At 42.1% G+C, this 21,574-nt stretch overlaps 1 protein-coding gene across 8 annotated transcripts in view; it reads left to right on the top strand.

Moving 5' to 3' along the window:
• LIMCH1 (LIM and calponin homology domains 1) overlaps window positions 1-21,574 on the top strand; it is a 331,860-nt gene that overhangs the window by 201,526 nt on the left and 108,760 nt on the right. For all 8 annotated transcript variants that reach the window (XM_023253162.2, XM_023253168.2, XM_023253165.2 and 5 more), the window contains exon 4: window positions 21,300-21,406. In XM_023253162.2, the coding sequence (XP_023108930.2) occupies window positions 21,300-21,406 (107 nt within the window). The remainder of the gene's footprint in view (window positions 1-21,299; window positions 21,407-21,574) is intronic.

Raw genomic sequence — 21,574 nt, 5'->3', positions numbered from 1 at the left:
GTAAGACTAATGTAATCATTCCATGACTGGTAGCTGTTGTTACTGCTTTAAGTGTGAGGATACTGACAAAATTAGCATTTCTTTAACATCTTGGTTTTTTTTTTTAATGTTTATTTATTTATTTGGAGACAGAGCATGAACAAGTGAGGTAGGGGCAGAGAGAGAGAGAATCCCAAGCAGCCCCTGCGCTGTCAGCAAAGAGCCCGATGCCCGGTTGGATCTCACAGACGGTGAGGTCATGACCTGAGCTGAAATCAAGAGTCGGTGCCTTAACCGACTGAGCCATCCAAGTGCCCCCAACATCTTGATTTTTAAAGGAATCACAATTGAGAAAGCACAGTGTTGCCTGTTAACTCTGTATTATGTCATCAGGTGCCGTTTTAATAGGTAAATGTCTGTCTCACCCCAAATTCAATCATTCAGGAAATATTTATTATGTGCCAGCATTGTGCTATGGATTCACATGCTCATTACAAGTTCAAAAATTAAAAATTGTACTCATTTTGGTGTGTAGTCGTTGGAAATAATTTTCAAATGGTGTTTCATCGTGTGGATATGAAATTCTTACAAAAGCATCCATAGAGATCCTCCCTCATCCCTCATACATTTGAGACCACTCTGTAGTTGGTTTTGTAACTTCTTGGCGTACAGATTTATGTGGTAGATATTAAAGCTCATATTGGGAATGTCTTGTGAATAGTAGGAAGAGGTTTAAGGTTAAGGCCTGAGATTTATTAAAACATATTTTGGCAGGTGTGGATTTCATTTAATAAGTGAAAGAATCTGTGGCTTGTCTGCCAGAGCTTCTCTATACACGAAGCAAGAATGAGTCCATCCTGGAGGCAGCGTGTATCTGCCCCTTGCGGTGTTGAGATGGCCCAGTTTTAGCGGACACTCGAGCCCGTTGGCCCTCACCAGAGATTTCCCTGCCACTTTTGGGTTTCAGGTCCAGCAGCTGTAACAGATACTGCGGGCACTACAATAGCTGCCCGGAAGTCTTAGAGCTGCCTTTTCAGAACCGTTTGTTCTCTGAAAAGAAAAAAAGACAGGCTTCTGTCAGCCGTTTCTTGTCACTTACTGACTTCAAATGAAAACTAACTTGGGGCGTCTGGGTAGCTCAGTCAGTTAAGCGTCTGACTTCGGTTCAGATCATGATCTCACGGTTTGTGGGTTCGAACCCTCGAACCCTCTAACTGCCTAATCTGTTCATTGGCACCGTCTTGTGGGGTTTGTTTGTTCCTGAAACTTCTATATGGTCTAAGTATGCTCAATGTTAATTACTCCCAATCTTGTGTTTCTATATGTGTTTATGATTAAGAATGCTTCAAACTTGCAGGGCCCCTGGGTGGCTCAGTCGGTTAAACATCTGGCTTTGGCTCAGCTCATGATCTCACAGCTCATGAATTCAAGCCCCGCACTGGGGTCTGTGCTGACAGCTCAGAGCCTGGAGAGCCTGCTTCAGATTCTGTCTCCTCTTCTTCTGCCCCTCCCTGGCTCATGCTCTGTCTCTCTCTCTCTCTCAAAAATAAATAAATATTAAAAATTAAAAAAAAGAAAGAACGCTTTTAACTTGCTAAATCTACATTTTCACATTATTTAATTTTACAAGTTTATTTAATTAATAAATTATTATTAAATATTAACTTATATTAAATATATACATATTAGTTTATATCAAATAAATTATAGTTAATTGTTTCATCTTGCTATAAAGCAGTACTTCAGAAAAAATGAAAATAATTCTTTTTAAAATGTTTATTTATTTTGAGAAAGAGAGAGACAGAGCATGAGCCAGGGAGGGGCAGAGTGTGTGTGAATGGGGGAGAGAGGGAGAAAGATTGGGAGAGAGAGAGAGGGAGAGAGAATCTTAAGTAGGCTTCATGCTTAGCGTGATGCCTGATGCAGGGATCAATCCCATGATCCTGGGGTCATGACGTGAACTGAAATCAAGAGTTGAATACTCAACCAATTGAGCCACCCGGGCACCCTAAAATAATTACCTTTTTGGATGACAATCTGGAAATGTCTATCAAATAAAAATAATGCAGCTATCCTTTGACTAAGCAATTTCACTGCTAAGGATTCTGTCCTACAGATGTACTCCCACTTGTGTGAAATTTACATGTCAGGTTTTTATAGCAGCACTTTTTGCTCTAGCAAGTAATTACAAAAAACCTAAGTTCCATCAAAAAGGGAACTGGTTAATAAGTTGTGCTCACTTATGGATAGGATGACCATATGTCTAGGTTTGTCTGAGACAGCCCTGCTTATGCACAGCCTGGCTTATGTGTGCTGTTTCACTATAATTAGTAGTAGCATCCCTTTCAAAAGTGTCTCGATTTGGGCAATAAATTATTTTTACCCTAATTTTGGCCCACTCATACCATAGAATACCAGATAGTCATAAAAAATGATGGCATTCTTTATCTGTTGATTAATATCATTTTTAAAAAACAAGGTGTACCTACATTGGTTTTTTTTTTTTTAAAGGTGGGAGAGGAGGTTGAATATATGTAAATAGACTTGTATACTATTTTTCCAGATCCTTCTGGAAAAATATACGAGAAACTGGAAATATCCATTGCCTTGGGAGTGGGAATCTAGAAGACTGCAAGACAGAAGCATTTTGTATATTTTTTTAAACATGTGAATAAGCCACCTCTTCAAACATTCGAAAGAATTTTAGAAAGAGGAAAAATTATTTATCTACTTACTAAAAATCACTTAAAATTATACTAATGCTAATAATGCTTATTCTGAGTATTGAACTCTAAGTTAGTTTTTATAATCATCTTTTAAAGTATCTGTATACTTCGTACTTCGGGATCAAACTGCCCAGATTCCTCAAATCATTTTAGTGCCTAACATAAGCATATACCAAGAGGAGCATATACCACAATAGTTTCCAATAGAAGTACAGTTCTATTTAAACAATCCCCTGTCATTGAACATTTATGTTTTCAATTTTTCATTTGCAACAACATTGCAATGGACCCTCATTTACAAAAAATCGTTGTGAATGATTCATGTTTATGTCTTTAGAACATAGGGGAAATTGCCAAAGCAGAAATTGCCAAAGCCAAAGAATCTAAAATCCTAAGGCTTTTGGCACTTTTTTTTTTCTTCCTGAGTTTTTATTTAAATTCCAGTTAGTTAACATACAGTGTGATATTAGTTTCAGGTGTAGAATTTAGTGATTCGTCACTTCCATACAACACCTGGTACTCATCACAACAAGTTGGCACTTATTTCTAAATCACCCCTGAAAGGTAGTATAGAAGCGATTTACACTCTTGGTAGCTGAATAGCGGACCTACCAACTTTTTCATACTTTCCCCAACACTGGACCTTCTTGTTTGTACTCATCTTGGCCAATCTGGTAGCAAAACTATTCTTATGCTGTTGTCTTAATTTGCATTGAAATTTTTTCAGTAGGTTGAAATTTCCCCCACGTATTTATTGGTCATTTATATTTCTTATGAAGGAAAGCTAGCAAAAGAAATATAAAGAAATTTTAGTGGGATAAATGCCTTAAAAGAACGTTCTGGGGGGCACCTGGGCGGCTCAGTCGGTTAAGGGTCCAACTTGGGCTCAGATCATGATCTCACGGTTGGTGAGTGCGAGCCCCACATCGGGCTCTGTGCTGAATGCTCGGAGCCTGGAGCCTGCTTCGGATTCTGTGTCTCCCTCTCTCCTGCCCCTTCCTCTGCTTGCACTCTCTCTCTCTCTCTCTCTCAAAAATAAATAAGCATTAAAAAAAAATGTGGGAGGATGGGATTATGTTTTTTTTTCCTTTTTGCTTGTCCATGTACTCAGATTAAAAGCTTTTACCAATATCAAATATAAAATGATTATGTAAATCTACAGGCCAGCTGCCGTGTTATACCGGACTCTCCCTCTCAGTGTCAGGGCTGTTCGCCACGTCCTACTGCCTGTCCTAAAAGAGTCTTACCCCCTCGCAGAAACGGGCCAGCCAATTATATCACCACTTCTGATTCTTACATGATGGTATTAACACAGAAAGAAGAGGTCTTAAAAGTTAATTGTAGTTTGTTGAATGATTTTGACTAACAATAGAATGCTGTACCCTTAAACATGGGGGGGGGGATCATCTGCATTAGGATGGTTTTACCTTAATCTGCTTTTCAAATGGTGCTGAGTCAGATGTCTCGACATAGTCACCGTCCATCTGGCGTACAGACGGTCATCATTAATCCAGCAGCTATCTGCATCATGTGTATATGTCCAAACATCAAACAAATCAAACTCTTTTGATGTCCTTCTCAATCAGTCTTTAGTTTCAAAAATACTCGCTACAGTGCTGAGTATAACAGCAAAATTGCTTTAAGTCTCCTTCTCCATGCCCACCCCCCCCGCCACTCTCCTGCTTCCGCACATTCATACAGTGTTTTAAGGGAATTAAAAACACTTAACTGCTTCAAAGCCACTTGGTCGGGGATGACCGCCTTTTTCTAGAATCCTCTGGGGTGTGTGGAACATACAAGGGTGTGTGTAACGTCCATGCAGTGGTATGTCCGTTTCTCCACACCATGTGGTCCCAGGCACCTGACAAGACACAGTCCCCATTTGGAGGGTTTTCTTCGCCTACCAGGGCTGCGGAGAGCTGCTTCTTAAAGGCAGTATTTTGATGACTAACTGGAACTTTCAGGAAGGCTCTGTAGACAGAGTACGCCAGGTTATTTAATTTTCTCACTAATAATATTGTGATTCCAGCAAGCGTGATTTACATTGTATAGATCAGGTAACTGAGACCCAGGCCTACAAAGGGAAGAGACCGGAGTTTTAAATTCCAAATCTCATGCTTTTTCTCATCATATCATAGTAGATATCCTGGAGGACAATTGCTGTGTGAACTGATTTCATGTCAACTTTGCAAAGATCATAGTCAGTCAATAAAAATAGCCAGGTAAATGCCCCCAGTCGTTTAATACTGTTGCCTTTCTCCTGAGTCATGCTCTTACCCACAAAAACACCTTCAAATACTCAAGGACAGGAGGGAGATTTAACAGGGTGCTCTCCCTGGTTGTGCTGTGATGAGAATAGAAAGAAGCAAGAAGCAATTTTTAAAAAACCTTATCCACTTGCAAATTCCAAAGCTCTCTTGTTGATAACCCTGGGAATCAAAAAGGAAATCAAAGAAGAATAAAGTTATTGGGGGAAGAAATCGGTAAAGAACATTTTGTTATGAGGACTTCTAAGTGTAGTGAAAGCTGTACTCAGAGGAAGTGTCTTATTCTTTGTTAAAGAACAAAGAAGAAACAGGGCAACTTATTACTTAGGAAATACACAAAATAAAAATTAGTAAGAGAAAAAAATGTTAGTAAGAGAGAATTAATAGATAAAAGTTTAAATTAAAGATATAGGTGCACCTGGCTGGCTTGGTCACAGAACAGGGGACTCTTGATCTCAGGGTTGTGATTTCCAACCCCATGTTGGGTGTAGAGATTTCTTAAAATCTTTTAAAACATGAATTAATTAATTAAAGGGATAGATATAATATACACCTGAAACTAATATAATACTGTATGTTAACTATGCTGGCATTAAAATTAAAAAAATAATAAAGGGATAGAATGATGGATAAATAAATCCCAAAGTTAGTCCTTTGGAAAGATCAATAAAATAGATTAAACTCCTTGCAAGCCCAATTAAGGATAAAACATGATAGCAAGAGAATGCAAACCGAAGATTTGGAAAAAAAAAAAAAAAGAAATGGCAAAGCAAAAGACAGAAGAAAAATTAAAATCATTTTGAGACTTGTATAAACAAATCTGTGGTAAGATTTGTGGCAAGAGGTTTGAAAACCAACAGAAAAGGATGATTTCTTAGCAAAATATACATGATCAAAATTGTCCCCCAAGAACAGTAGAAACCCTGAAGATGTTGAATTATAATAGAAGAGACTAGAAAGGTGAAAAGTTAACCATTGGCAAAGACTGGAGAACTGGATGGTGAGAGAGCTAACCTTTGAAGAACAGATAATAGCAATATTATTTAAACTATTCTAAGTGAACTAAGAAAAGCTTACTGAAGACATATACTAGCCATAGTGCTAATCCTAAAATCGTGGGTACACGTGTGAGCATGAATTCATGTGTGAGAGCTCATGATACAGTGGAAAAATAAGTCCTAGACTCTCACCAGGGAACACAGAGCTGGGTGTACATGTTACTACTGCTGTGTGGTTCAGGCAGTACCAGGGGAGCATGGCCCAGAGCCACTTGGCACACTTTCTAGAAGGCAACAGTAAGGCCATCTTTAGAGTATCTTCCTCAGAGACTTTGTGTGAACTAACGTTGATTAACCCATCTAAACATTATTTATAACCTATCAACATTTCTGGTTTGTGAATTATCTTGAGACTAATGAGGTTTATGTCTTTCTATGCTATGTATATAAATTTCTATGCCAAGAAGCAGTAAAGTGACACGGTGAAGAGTAGAGGATCTGGGATCAGACTGCCTGGGGTTTGATCAGCTGTGTCCCCTTGAGGAAACTACACTACCTCTCTGTACCTCGCTGTCTCATCTGGAGGATAGGGATAACCAGAATATCTACCATATAGGGTTGTCGTGGGGATTTAGTATGTAAGTACACATAAATTGCTTAGAATATTGTCTGGCACAAAGTGAGCGCTCAAGAAGCAGAGGAGAAGGAGGAGGAGGAGAGTATTTATTATTATCACCATCATCTTTATCATTATTTTCGAGAGATGCAGAGAAAGACTGTAGGCTCTGAGACAGACTGGAACGCCTCTTAGCCTTGTCACAGATGCACGGTGTAACCTTGGGAAGTTACCGAACTTACCTTTCCTTTCTTGTGGTAAAGTATATACAACAGAAAATTTGCCATTCAACTAGTTTTGCGTGTACAATTCGGTACCATTCAGGGCATTCACACTACTGTGCCACCATCACACGGCCATCCATCTTCAGAACTTTGTCATCATCCCAGACTGAAACTCTGTACCATTGAACAGCAAGTCAACTGAACTTGTTTTAAACGCCGTTTTTTCCCACGTCTGTTAAGGTAGGCCTAATTAGGGCTGCGTTGCTAAAATTAAGTGTGCTAGAAATTGTGAAGTCCCAAACATCTTAGTACTTTGCATCCTTTGGTTCTGGCCCCCCTGGATGCGACTTCAGAACTCTGAGCGTGTAGAACAGGGTCCTCTGCAGCCACATTGGTGGCCCTCTACATTCCTATGCTCATCCTCCCCCACCCAGCTCCGGTGACTTTTTTTGCTCAGATATCTTGTTTTGTGAACATGAACGGCATATGCAATGTGTTAACTCTTTTCCGATGCCAAGAATGTGCTAGGTGCTATTTGTGAGAGATAACTTGCCCATTAGATTTATTGTCTAAATTAGGCCAAACACTAACTTGGAAAGAGGAAGCCAGTATCCACGGAAAATTTATTGTTTTGAATATACTTTTTTTTAATGTTTCTTGAAGATGAAATGTGGTTTCCACTTGTGCGTGATTACAAAGTCGAGAATCTAGAGTTATTTGAAGATAATCTTTTCTCCACACCTTTTTTGAATTACATAGAAAAAAAATTGGAATAGTTAAGGGGGCCCTGACTTGGGTTAAGAACCTGATAAACTTGAAAGAATAAAAAGAGTGGCAGTGATGTTTTCACCAGATTTCTCTTTTTTGCTTCAAATTCCTACTCTGCATGCCTCTTCTTCCTTTTCGCATATGTTTTAATATCAGCAGAACATCTTAAGTGAACTTTTCTCCAGCCAAAAATTTTAAATACTAAAATTACTTCAGGCCATGGTATATGTTGACGAGTGCAAAGGTTGATTTTGGTGTTTTACTTTGTGGTATTTCCTTTCTTGCTGGCTTTTTCGCCTTCTCAGTAGAGAGGTTGTGACCTCTAAATATGATAGGGGTAATGGTATTTGGACCTATCAATATGGCTCCTGCTTTGCACTCTCATTTGCCCTCTAAAAGCCTGTTTCTTTTTCTAATGTCCTCCACATGTCTGCCCTAGACCATGAGGTACTTTGTTCTTGGGGTCATTCTGACTAGTAAATTGTTGGCTTCACTGGGAGCCCTATAAAGGCAGATGTAAAATGTATCCTTATTGTGAGGCTTGAGGGAGGCAGAGATGAACCAGATCCTGGCTGTTTGACTCCTTGTTAGCCTGGTATGCCTTGGAGGTTGGCATTGTCAGCATGGGAACTGATCTGAGGGTCTAAGCAAAGGTTGACGGTTTTAGATTAGGGGCCACAACCTAGGTGTGGTGACTATTTCACTCTCATTTGCGTGCGATGTGGAAGTATAAACCATGTTTCGGTCATTCTTTGGGAGTTCAGCATTTCTTTGTGTTTTGTGAGAAAGCAAAAGGTGTATATGGGGGCAAAAGGGTTCTGAAGTCCAGTACGTTTAGGAAATGCTGAGTTAAAATTAAGAGTTTAAAATGAGAAAAATAGAAGGAGTTTCTCAGAAGCGTTAGTCTAAGCCTTATGAACTCCAAGGAGGGGCAGCACTTTGCAAGTTTTATTTGATTCAGGACCCCCTAGGAGATGTGCACACTAGGACAGAAATTTACAACAATTGTGATGAAGAATAATTGTTGTTGGGGGGAGGGGTGTGTGCATTTTTTATTGTTAGGTAAAATACACATAACATGAAATTTACCATTTGAACCATTTTTAGGTATATAATTCAGTGGCTTTATGTATCCTGATAATCATCACTATCCATTTTTAGAACGTTTTCATCATCCCACACTGAAACCCTGTAGCCATTAAACAATAACTCTATTCATCTGAATCTCTAGCCCGTAGTAACCCCCATTATACATTCTGTCTCTGTGAATTTTCCTATTCTAGGTACCTCATACCAGTGGAATTGTGTAAAATTTATCCTTTTGTGTCTGGCTTACTTCACTTAGCATAATGAATTCGAGATTCAACCGTCTTGAAGCATGTGTCAGAATTTCCTTCTTTTTTAAGGCTGAATAATATTCCATTGTATGTATGTATCACATTTTGTTTATCCATTTGTCTGTTGATAGGCAGATGGGTTGGCTTTGTTTCCACCTTTCGGCTATTGCGAGTATGGACATTGATGTATAAGTATCTGTTAGAGTCCCTGCTTTCAATTCTTTTGGGTGTATATACCTAGAAGTGGAATTGCTGGATCATACTGTAATTCTGTGTTTAACTTTTTTAAGAACTGCCAAACTATTTTCCGCAGAAGCTACATTTTTACATTCCCACCAGCGGTGTACAAAGATTCCAGTTTCCCCACATCCTTGCTAATACTTGTTATTTTTCTTGTAGTTTTTTTTTAAATAGCCATTCTACTAGGTGTCAAATGGCATCTCATTGTGGTTTTGATTTGCATTTTGTTGTTTGTTTAACTTCTAGTCTAGTTTGGACTGATATGTGATCCTACTACCATTCACTACACAGTTCCCATGATATGCAGGTTGGATAATGTCCAAAATGGTGTCTACCTTGTTCAGGGAAATGTGTCTATTGATCATATGCTTGGATGTGCTTAGAATGCCAAATTGTTATTAAAGTTTTTAAAACCTCACTTCCGGTTCTGCCTTTGTCTCATCCTGGCCCAGCAGTCCAAACCTGCAGCAGTCCACAGACCACAGTTTGACTATCAGTGTCCTGAGAAAGGCTGAAGTCATATATTCCATGTCAACAACAGTTTGGCAGTATTGTTTAATGAGGTATGAGAGCTTGAACAGTTTTATTCTAACATAATATGAAGCTATTTTTCATTAAATCCCCAAATGCAAAGAGAGAATTATGCCGGAAAACAATCTGGCGATATAACAATAGCATTTATGCTGAGTTTTAGGGTTAGTCTGAGTAGTTTGGGGAGTAGTGTAGTCATTTTTTGGAGGCATAAAACCTTGGAATCTAGACAGTTTTTCTGATAGACTGGAATCCCGGTTGTCCTGAGATAGTACTGAGGTATTGACCCTTGAGTAGGCTTGAATGTCAAGTCCTGAAGAGGAGAAGCATCTGCCATGTGGACAGTCATGAGTCTGGAATCCAGAACAAGAGAGAAAATCAAGGTGCTAGACCTTTGGGATTGGGCACTCTATTTTCCTACATGTCCTGAAAGAAGAAGAGCTCAGCTCCAACCACTGTATTGACCAGGAATTGTGCCTGAAAGCTCTTCCAACGGAGTTAGTTCGTTAATTATGCTTGTTTCATTCTGTGGTTAGCCACCTTTGGCACCAGGCCTGTTAAGTTTGGGAAACTGAGCCTGCATTACAGTGGAACATATAGGCCCTTTCAAAAGAACATCTTTAAATACATCTGTATTCTACTCCGTACTAACTTTGAGGAGAAGGTCCATATCTGGTCCACCCTTGTGAAGGTAGCTAGTGTTCTTATCTTTGTCTGACCTGGGTTAGGGAATCACATTCTCCTTTTGGAAATTCTTCTGCCCCCGTACCCTTACCCCACCATTGATTAAAATGACTCATGGTCTCTTTTACCCATCCCGTTAGTCACTGTGGGAGGGGACCTCACCAATAAGGGTCTTTTCCTTTCCCTGGGATTTTTTCGAACTGCACGGGAAAAAAAGAATCAGTCCTCTTAGGGGGTGACAACCTTCGTATATGAAACTTGGTAACTAGGGATCCATGTGGAGGAAACCTGTCTGCAATGAAAGCAAATAAGTCAACCTGCAGAATGAGCAGACAAGAAATGGAGCAATTGCAGGTTCCAAATACATGAGGTCCCAGCTTCCAGTTTCAAAGGGTCAGGTGCATCCCCACTCCCCTGAGGCTGGGGTGTACTGGGCTCTGTAATCCAATATATGTCTGTTTCCATCCAGAGTTCTCTCACTTGCAAATAAGAGTCCCAACTCTTACCATGACCCCTTTCTGCCCAAAGCACCTAGCACAGTACGTTGCCTTTCATTTAATGAATATGCAGTAAATATATTTGAATAAATTCAGAAGAAATAAACTAAAAGTAATGTAGCATACCACTGACTGTTTGATCATCACTCTAACGTAGACTTACATTTTGCACCCATGGCTGAAAAAATGTTATCAGATTGTTTTCAAATGCCTTAAAATATCCTACTTTATATTCCTTTTTAAAAAAAAAAAAGCTTTCATATGCAGAACTGGGATCACCCAGAGTGAAGGGATTTAACTCTTGGGGGCTAATGACATCTATCTGTGATGGAGAAGATGAAGGCATGGCAGAGAGATTTTAGAAGGCAGAGGAGGCATGTAAAAACCTCAGCAAGGACCAGGAGAGGGGCTGATCAAAGACACGTAGAAGGATTACCAAGTAAATCCAGTGGGGCTCAGTGAGGTGGAAGCTTATAAATTTATAGCAGCCCCAGACCCAATAACAGCATCATTATTTCCAGTAGCACCAGGGGCAGGCCATTAGGGATTTAGGGCGATCGGTAAATAATACTCCTCTCTTCCCCTCTCAGCTGAGGCATAAACACAGGAGGCAAATAGAGACCAAAATATCAGATTTACTTCTCATGAAACAAATAGGAGAACATGGGTTCAGAGCTGTAGCCAAGTGGGTTTGCTAATCCTCACTCCTGAATTAATTTTATCCACCCATTCCTGGCACAGCTGGACAACCACAGCCCTCCCCCACAGAGAGAAGCCTCTTACCACATGGCAGAGACAGACAGGACACATATGTCTTACAGACGGGCTGTCTTCCACAGAGGGGAAGTCCAAACTGGCTGAACTGAGCATGCCCTGTTCTTTCTCCCACACCAACCTGGCAGCAGAAGAGTGAGGGGCCGGAAGTGTTGTCCCCCCATGTAGAAACATGGGGAGTGGGCATACCTGATCCCTCTTCGAATAGAGGCAAGAGATGGCTGTGTGGGTTGGCCACCAGGCTCATTTCCAAGGCTAACTGTTCCACCTGCGCTATTTCCTTTTCCTAGTCTTTGCCCCTTAACAGAAAGACAGAGAGGTAGGGGTGCTGAAGACACAAGAAGAGGAGCAGTAGAAGAGTCTCACTGGTCTGGACTGGATCGTGAAGGAAACCAGGCAGCAAGGGGAGAGGGAAATGGACTGAGAGAAAAGGGGCATCATGGGTTGGAAGAGCAAACACTATGGGAGAGAAGGAATGAGGAGCCCGGAGGGAGAGGGGCTAAACCCACAGTAGGATGTTGGAGTTTAAAACTCCACAGGCCACGTATGGGTGACGATTATGACCCTGAAATAGGGCGTGTAAGTAAAAACTTTTGGAATCAAAGCAGTTAAAGAACTGGAAGGCCAGATTATCGAACAGGCTGCCCGTGGAGAATTTAAAGTCAACTAAAATGTTGATTGTATTGAGTGGTGAGCTTGGCGTCAGCGTCCCCCATGATTGTGACAGAAATAATGAGTAGGATGGAAGGTCATTATGGTGGAGAACCGATGGCTCAAACCTCAAATGAATGAGCATTGCTCATGAGGATGATAGCATCAGTGGTCTGGGAGGGGCAGGGAAGCTCTAGGATGAGCAGGGCGCCACGTTTCTCCTGCCATGCAACTTGCCTAAAAGAACCAGTCCGCCAACCTTCCTTGGACCCACCATCCCTCACCTCAGAATCTCTTCTCTGCCAGACTTCCCAAAGGCGTCTCTGTGTGTTTTCTCCAATGTTTTTGGTTCTGCACTGACTTCCTAACTTTGGCAGTCTGGTTTCTACCCTATCATTGCAGGGAAATTCTCCCAAAAGTCAGTGATGTCCTTCTAATCAGAAAATCCAGGGGCGCCTGGGTGGCTCAGTCAGTTAAGCCGACTCATGATCTCGCGGTTCATGAGTTCGAGCCCCGCGTCGGGCTCTGTGCTGACAGCTCAGAGCCTGGGGCCTGTTTCGGATTCTGTGTCTCCCTCTCTCTGACCCTCCCCCATTCATGCTGTGTCTCTCTATGTCTCAAAAATAAATAAACGTTAAAAAAAAATTTTTTAATAGAAAATCCATTCGTTGACGACTTAACACTTTACATTCTAATAGAAATAAGTATCATAATAGAAAACACTCATCGTGCCAAACATTGTCCTCTTCTAAGCACTTTATGTATATTTTCTTACTTAACTCCTCACAGCAGCCCTATGATATTATGAGTATCTCCATTTTGATGGTCATTCCTTCCTTCCATGCATATTTATTGGATGTTGACTTACTATACACCAGAGATTGTTTTAGGTAATAGCTAGGTAAGAAAAAGAACAGTGCAGAGGCACTGGCAGGGTTGGCTGAAGACCAGCAAGGAGTTGGGCCTGGCTGCAGGGAGAGGGAGGGCGGCAGAGACGGGGTCAGAGAGGTAGTGGGCAGCAGCTTCTGGAGGGCTTTGGAGGCCATTGTGAGGATTTACTCTTTTAGAGGAGGAAACGGAGGCAGGGACCAGGGAAGCAACTTGCCTGTGGCTATTCAGCCAGTAAGTGGCAGTGTGGGTACCCTAGATGCAACATGGTAGCATTTGGCTCTGGAAAACACGGGGCTCCCTGAACAGTGCTCTCATTTGGCTTCCCTGGCAGTCTTGCCTGGTTCTCCTGTTCTCATTTGCCTCTCTTCAGGCATAATGAGCTCCTTCTCCTCGGACGGTTCTTTAAATGTTGGCATTCTGGATGGTCCTGTTTTAGTGTCTCCTGTCCTGTCTGAACTCTCCTGGGCAATATCATGCTCCCTGTCCTGCCATGGGCACGTCCTGGTGATTTCCAAACCTGCAGAATTCCACCAGAATTCACCCCTTAGCTCCAGACCCAAATAGAAGCTCCCAAAGAGCTGTGGTTCTTTGAATACAGAATGTTCCAGACTTAATTTATCATTTCCAGTTCTCGCAAATCTCCCCCTCCTCTGTTCCTGAAGATGGTCTCAGTGGTTAAAAACCTCAGCACCGCCTCAAACACCCTCCTTCTCATTTTCTACTTCCACATCTACTCAACTGACCAGCCAACGGGGGTGCTCACAACCGCCCCCTCTTTTCTGTTCTTGTTGCTTCTGTGTGGGTTCAGGCTTTCCTCATCTCTCCCTGAGCTCTTGTAATAATCTCTTAAGTGGACCCTGTCTTCCAGCCAGTGGATCCCTCTGCTGCCACCAGACCTTGTCTCTGTAAATAAAGGTCAGATCCGCAGACTCCTTCCATCCTCCTCAGCTGCCCTTGTGTCCTCACCACCCAGAGAACAGTCCAGATCCTTCCCAGGGCTCTCACATGCTCCCCCAGCTGCCCTCTCCTGGCTTTCTTCCCCTCCCCAGCTTTTCCTTCTCTCCCTGCCACCTGCCATGCTTCTGCTCATCTCCCATCCATAAATTGTCTTCTGCTCCTTCTAGCAGCCACCGAGCTGCCACCTTCTGGGTCAAGCTTCCCCAGAACTGCCGCCCCCCGCTCCTCCCCCACCCCCACCCCCCGGCATAACAAGCCACCTCCCGGTGGAAGGCCTGCTATCCTCATTAAGCACTCCCGGCAAATATAAATGCGTTGAAAGTCTGGCCAGTGTTGATTGTTCTGGGCACCTGCCAGTTGCTGGAGCTTGGCGGGAACCCATACAGGCTGGGAGAGCAACCGTGAGCACACGGCAGGTCCAGGAAATCCCCGAATTCTATTAATTGTGGGGTAAGTTCCTGGAGATGTTTTGGTAACGTATTCCTTAAATTCTGAAATCTGTAATTGCTTTTCTGCTAAAGGGAGTTTGTTTGCTTCACACGTAGAAAACCTAACAAAAGTCATGTTTCTTTAAAAAAATTTTTTTTGATGTTTATTGAGTTTTGAGAGAGAAAGAAGAAAGGGCAGAGTGTGAGCTAGGACGGGCGGAGAGAGAGGGATACACAGAATCTGAGGCAGGCTCCAGCTTCCAGGCTCCAAGCAGTCAGCACAGAGCCAGACGCGGGCTTGAACCCATGAACTGTGAGATCATGACCTGAGCTGAAGTCGGACGCTTAACTGACTGAGCCACCCAGGTGCCCCCTGTTTCTTTCTTTTTTTTTTTTAAATCAAACCTTGTAATATAATACAGAAAAGTAATATTGATATTAGTTATTGATTCTCCAAAAGGATCTGATCCTCTCTGATATACTTGCAAATCTTTTTGAGATATCCTAATCCTTATTAAGATTTTTAAGGCAAATATTTATTATAGAAAATGTATTAAGATAAGAAATTCAGCAGATGTCATCACAGTTTACATTTTATTATTTCCACTCAGTCTTTTCATTTGTTGAAACAGAAAATTATATGGATGCTGGGTGTATATGGCATCTTGAATACCTGGCAGTGTAGGCATCTAGGTTCACTTGAAACACGAATGAGCTTCCTTTCATTTTCTGTGAACTCCAAACCCACCATCATGTTGACCTTTCCCTGTTGGCTGTAAAGGAAAGAAAGCCAAGGAGATCGGACAAAGAAGGCAGCCTCTTACCACCTGTTTGGTTTCCCTAGAGAACCATTAAATGCTGGTTCCTTCCCCCGAGCTGGAAAGCTGCAGGCTGTTCTGCAGAGGATCAAGGAACAGAGAAGTCCCTGTCCAGTTGGAAATGACAGCTGGAGAAGGGGAAAGGTAGCGGCAGGCTCCTACCTGCCTTCTGAAGATACGAGGGGAAGAAAGGATCAGGCCGTGGTGTGATCAGAGGTTTGCGCTCAATTGCTCGTCCACCCTTCTCCCCTCGTCCCTCCCGTGGTACTGCGTTGGGCTGATGAAGCTTTTTCTATGGCCTCCGGAATCCTGGAAGCCAAGAAGGCTGCGTGCTTGGCTTTTCTCAACGCATGCACTTTCCCGCTGAAATGTTGTTCTGCTCAGCAGTTAGGTTCGTAATATGGTTAATATGGTTATTATGGTTAATACTCCCTCCACCTACATTTTGGATTAAGTGGGCATGTTTGGTTCTGGGAACCACCATGCAGAGGTTGTTTCTGTGAGATAATTACAAATGACATGTCAGCAGCTGTCTTACAAATGGACTTTTGGTACATAGCTTGTGAGTAACTTTGAGGTAGCCTGTAGAAAAGTGACAAGTTGGCAGTTAATAATAGTAACTAAACAATAATAGCAACTACCTTTTTAAACTTTCTTTATCTTTTTCCTTTCTCTCTTTCTTTCTTTCTTTCTTTCTTTCTTTCTTTCTTTCTTTCTTTCTCTCTTTCTTTCTCTCTCTCTCCCTTCCTTCCTTCCTTCCTTCCTTCCTTCCTTCCTTCCTTCCTTCCTTCCTTCCTTCCTTCCTTCCTCTCACCATGTCCCATGTCACTGGCAAGGGCTGTAGTGTATATTTATAGTGTATATACACTGTGTCTGTTTTTCATGGACGGATAAACCATTCCTCATTTCACTTTCCATAGGCCTTTCTTGACCTGAGTTGACAAGAATATAATAATAACTTCCATCTAATGAATGCCCAGAAGGTGCCAGACATTGGCTGTGTTCTTAATATATATCCTCTATAATTCTGGTGTTTCTGTAAGGTTGATGGCACCCCCCCACCCCTCCCACCTTACAGATTCAGAATCTGAGGATCAGTAAGATTCGGAAACGATGCCCAAGGCCGAAAGCTAATAAATGGATGGGACTGGAATTCTAACTGGAGACCTTTGGACTCCAAAGCTGTTTTACAGTGTCCCTTGATATATTTGTTCTTCTCTCACTTCCACTGTCTGATTGGAAGGCAGACCTCTGTTTAGGGATGTCTTGAACAAATCCAGCCATTTAATGTATCATGGAAATTAATCCAGAAGATAAGAGACTTTTGTTGTAAGTCCTTATGAATTTACCTACTAGAATGTCAGCTGCATGAAGATAAGGAATTTTATTGGTTTTTGTTGTTGTTGTTGTTGTTGTTGTTATTCTCATAAGTCCCTAGAATGCAGCACTTAATTTATTTTAAATATTGAGTGAGTACCTACTATAGGCCAGGGATACTGCTACACTCTGGAGGTAGAGACCACCCTGGGTTTTCCTTCATTTTGCCTTTGAAGCAAGAAAAGCAGGTAGGTAGCAAAGTACAAGGACTTTTTCAGAGAAGAGCCCTAGGGAGGGCGGAAAGCTCAGGCCTTCTTAACCCTAGAGCCCTGGGGAGGGTTTTCACGCATGGGGCAGGTCCACAAATGAATGAAATGGGAACCCACTGCACCAAGAACAAGGAGGAGCTAATGCATGGTAGTTACAAAAACAGCGGTCTAAATACACACATTAATATTAGTCTAACACAAAATGGACTCTTTTTAGGAACTTTACATTAAGTGCCTGTGTTGAATTGAGACTCGGGTTACAGTACTTTCCAGTTAGCCAGAGATGGTAACTTTCCATCAGTGGCACTTGATCACTTACCTCAGTGACTTTGCAATAGTTGACTCTGAGGCAACCATTATTTTCTCCTTGAATTTTATGAAATTGGTCTTGCCAGCCAAGCCATGTAGCTGAATACGCTTCTATAAATTTAAAACCCTCTTCTCCCAACTTTTCTTGGAAAAGTTCCAAAGGTACAGAGAGGTTGAAAGAATGGCCTAGTGAATGTCTACGCAGCATTCACCTGGCATAGGCCCTGTGGACCATACAGCCTGTGGGCCAAATCCATCCCAGTGCCTGCTTTCGTAAATAAAATGTATAGGACTTGGGGCGCCTGGGTGGCGCAGTCGGTTAAGCGTCCGACTTCAGCCAGGTCACGATCTCGCGGTCCGTGAGTTTGAGCCCCGTGTCGGGCTCTGGGCTGATGGCTCAGAGCCTGGAGCCTGTTTCCGATTCTATGTCTCCCTCTCTCTCTGCCCCTCCCCCGTTCATGCTCTGTCTCTCTCTGTCCCCAAAATAAATAAACGTTGAAAAAAAAAATTAAAAAAAAATAAAATAAAATAAATAAAATGTATAGGACTAGAGACATTCCCATTCATTTATGTATTGTCTGGGTGCAATGACAGAACTGAGTCATTTTGTCAGAGACCATTATGGGCCCAGAAAGCCATATTTACCACATAGCCTTTTGCAGAAAAAAAGTTTGCCAATCCCTAATTTAGATTCACCAATTGTTAATATTTTGCCATATTTGCTTTATCTCTTTCTTCATGACGGGCAAATATTTTCTCTCTCTCTCTCTCTCTCTCTCTCTCTCTCTCTCTCTCTCTCTCATATGCACACACCTTTTTTGACCATTTGAAATTATGTCATAGACGTTATCATAAATCATCCCTAAACAATTCATACGTTTGCTTAAAAATAAAGACATCCTCTTATATGACATCATCATCCTGCCTAAGAAAATTAACATTTATTCAATAAATGTCCTCCAACATACAGTCCATATTTAAATTAGATGTTTATAGCCTTATTTACTTTTCTGTTTTGCATCTAGAATCCAATCAGAGGTCATAAATTACATTTGGTCATCGTGTCTCTTCAGTGTCCAATTTTTTGTTTTTTAGCGACTGACATGTTTGAAGAGTCACTCAAAAACTTTTTTTGAAGGCTTACTAAGTTTTAATGGGTTTGTAATACTACAATAGGAGGAGGTAATATAATGGTCACTGCCGTAAATCAGTGTCTTTTACTTCTTCTCCTGTGGGACCGAGACTCTGTTGTATAGTTTGGCTGCTGGAGGTACAACACCAAGATGGGAGTTTTTCTTGGAATTGTACATGTGGAAACATCTCAGTGTGAAGAGCAAGGCAGATGGGAATTTGCAGAATGCATTTTATGTAATTAAAGGCACAGTCCTTTTTACCCACTCTGGCTGCTGCCCCTGTGAGCTCTTGGCTGCGGAGCTTTTTCTCGGGGCTTTTCTCCTGACCGGGGTCTGGCTCCCCTCCAGTCTCATTAGGTTGCAGCAAGGAGATGAGAGGAGGCCGGCAGTCATTGAAATCTGCCAGCCCCTGTCATTCAGCCCAGCTGGCAACGCAGTCTGTGTGATGAATATAGCATGGCGTTCGAGGGCACATCTGGGGATGCCTAAGGGAAGAGCACCTCCTTGCCTTTCTTAAGGACCTGAAGTGCCACAGTCGTGTGCCTCTTGTGGGACTCCGTGGTGGTCAAAGGTTGGTCCTTTTATTGTGGTCCCAAATGATTCCTAGAGAATACCCGGACCCATCCTTTGTTTTCCTCTGGGTGAGAAGTCCTCAGAGCTCACAGACCAACCGAAAAGGTAGTTGAGGTAACTGAAGGAGAGACTATCGGGGGTGTGGCTAGCTTTGGACTATGACCAGCTTTTGTCACTCTGTAAGAGGTGTGTGAATGATGCAGGTCTTGCGCGGGATGGCCCGTCGTGACTGCTGAAGAAAACCCAGGACACGGCAAAGACACAAAACATTCTGGGAGGGGTCACCTCCATGGAAGCGAAGTGAGACTGTAGTATCTTCTCATTGGTCTCCCTGCCTCCTGTCTTACCGCTCTGAAGTCCTTCCTTCACACTCTCTACTTCCCCCTAGGCCTACCCCCAACAGTCTATTTCTGCTGCAGATCTGAGCACCATTTCTCAGATGACAGCCCCTCTGTGATTTCTGTGGTCTGCTTTCTATGGCCTTCAAGGCCCTCTGTGATCAGCCCCTAGTTCCACAGCATCATCTTCCTTTGGTGCCGGCCTCAGATTTGATGCTCGTGTCCATCTTATATGTCATGTTGTTTTTGTACCTCCGTCCTTTGCTGGCTGTGTGAACTTGGGCAAAGTGCTTAATTGTTCTGTGCCTCAGATTGCTCATCTGTAAATGAGGATGACAGTAATACCTGCTATCAGCGCCTACAAAATACCTACTAAGGTAAAATACCTACTAAGGTTGTACAGGGGTTAAATGAGTTAGTACATATAAAGCTCTTGGGAGGATGCTTTCAATATAAGCTATATAAAAGTTAGCAATTTATTGCTATTGCTCTTGTCGTTTTGAGCCTGGGTGTATTAATTGTTTGGTTGCTGCATAAAAAATTACTATAAACTTAGAGTCTTAAATCAATACCCATTTATTATCTTAGTTTCTGTAGATCAGAAGTATGGACATAGCATGATTGAGTCCTTTGCTAAGAGTCTCGTGGGGCTGAAATCAAGGTGTTGGTTGGGGCCGAGGTCCTATCTCTGCTACCAAGGCTCCTCCAAGCTTATGTGCTTGTTGACAGAATTCATCTCCTTGCAGCTACAGAACTCATGGCCACCAGGAATTCTGTTCACTTTCTTGAAATCCTCCCCTGATTATGTCAGGCCCAATCAGATAATCTTCCTTTCAATGAACTCAGAGCCGGCTGGTTAGTGAGGTAATCACAGAGTGATATCCATCACATTCACGGGGCCCTAGCACTCCAGGGGAGGCGATTGTTACAGGGTGTGTACACAAGGGGGCAGCATTCTTGGGGGTCATCTTAGAATCTGGCCTACAGACTGGGTAATTGGGAAACACAATGCTCTTTGGTTTACTTTGTTGAACAGCACTTGCGTGAATATAATTCCGTGACCACCGTCATTTCAGATTTTTGTAGTAACTTTCTTAGAGTATTCAGATGGATTCACACTGGTCGGGCCCCTTTATTATTCCTCTCCTGTAGGTCTCTCTAGCAGAAGTCTTCTAGGAAGAGGACAGTGAGGACCTTGTAACCAACAAACCTGCTGCTAATGCCCTGCAGTTCCAGAAGGGTGACCCACAGTTGTAGTCCCTTTCAGAGCCATCTGTTTATTCTTGACTCTCAACAGGTGAAGGGCAGGATCGTCAATGGTCAATGGTGCCTCTTACTCTGCCAGTTCAAAGAGAAAATGTTCACGTTGGAAAGGGTCTTTTGCATTATTTGCAAAAGCTTTCAATGCCCCTCTTTTTTCTCTTCCCAATTAAGTCTAGACTGTTTTCCCATTTATTTTTGTTAATGTTTTATTTATTTTTGAGAGAGAGAGAGAGAGAGAGAGAGCACACAAGCAGGGGAGGGACAAAGAGAGAGGGAGACACAGAATCTGAAGCAGGGTCCAGGATCCAAGCTGTCAGCTCAGAGCCCAACATGGGGCTCAAACCCATGAACTGTGAGATCCCGACCTGAACTGAAGTCGGACTCTTAACTGACGGAGCCGCCAGGTGCCCTAAAAGATGCTATATTCTGCTTTTCAATGATATTTTACTTGCAGTTGTACACAGATGTATTAAGGTAAAGGAAAAAAATGAATTTGGCATGCTGTGGGTTTAGAAATTTGAAAGTGTCTGTTTACCTTGGCATATCCTAACCAAATATGATTTTATTTTCCAGCAAGCCATAATTTAGGTCTGACTCTTGCTGTCTTAATGACTGACATCCCTTTGGTAATTTGGACTATTAAAGTGGAAGGGCTGGATCATAAAAATAATATAAAATAATATAGACTTGGATTTCTTTTCTTCCCTCCAGGACAATATCATCTTATTCTTGAGAGGCTGTAAAGAGCTCGGCCTTAGAGAATCTCAACTTTTTGATCCTAGTGACCTACAGGATACATCCAACAGAGTAACAGTCAAGTAAGTAACACAAGATTTATGTTTAAGGGACTGGTCAGAATGGCTAATTAACAACTCAGGAAACAACAGATGTTGGTGAGGATCTGGAGAAAAGGGATCTCTATTGCACTGTTGGTGGGAATGCAAACTGATGAAGCCACTCTGGAAAACAGTGTGGAGGTGCCTCAA

This window comes from Felis catus, chromosome B1 (genome assembly GCF_018350175.1).
Source record: "Felis catus isolate Fca126 chromosome B1, F.catus_Fca126_mat1.0, whole genome shotgun sequence".
Classification (NCBI taxonomy): domain Eukaryota; kingdom Metazoa; phylum Chordata; class Mammalia; order Carnivora; family Felidae; genus Felis; species Felis catus.
The sequence above is the reverse complement of the archived record's forward strand: the minus strand, read 5'-3'. Positions and strand labels throughout refer to the sequence as shown.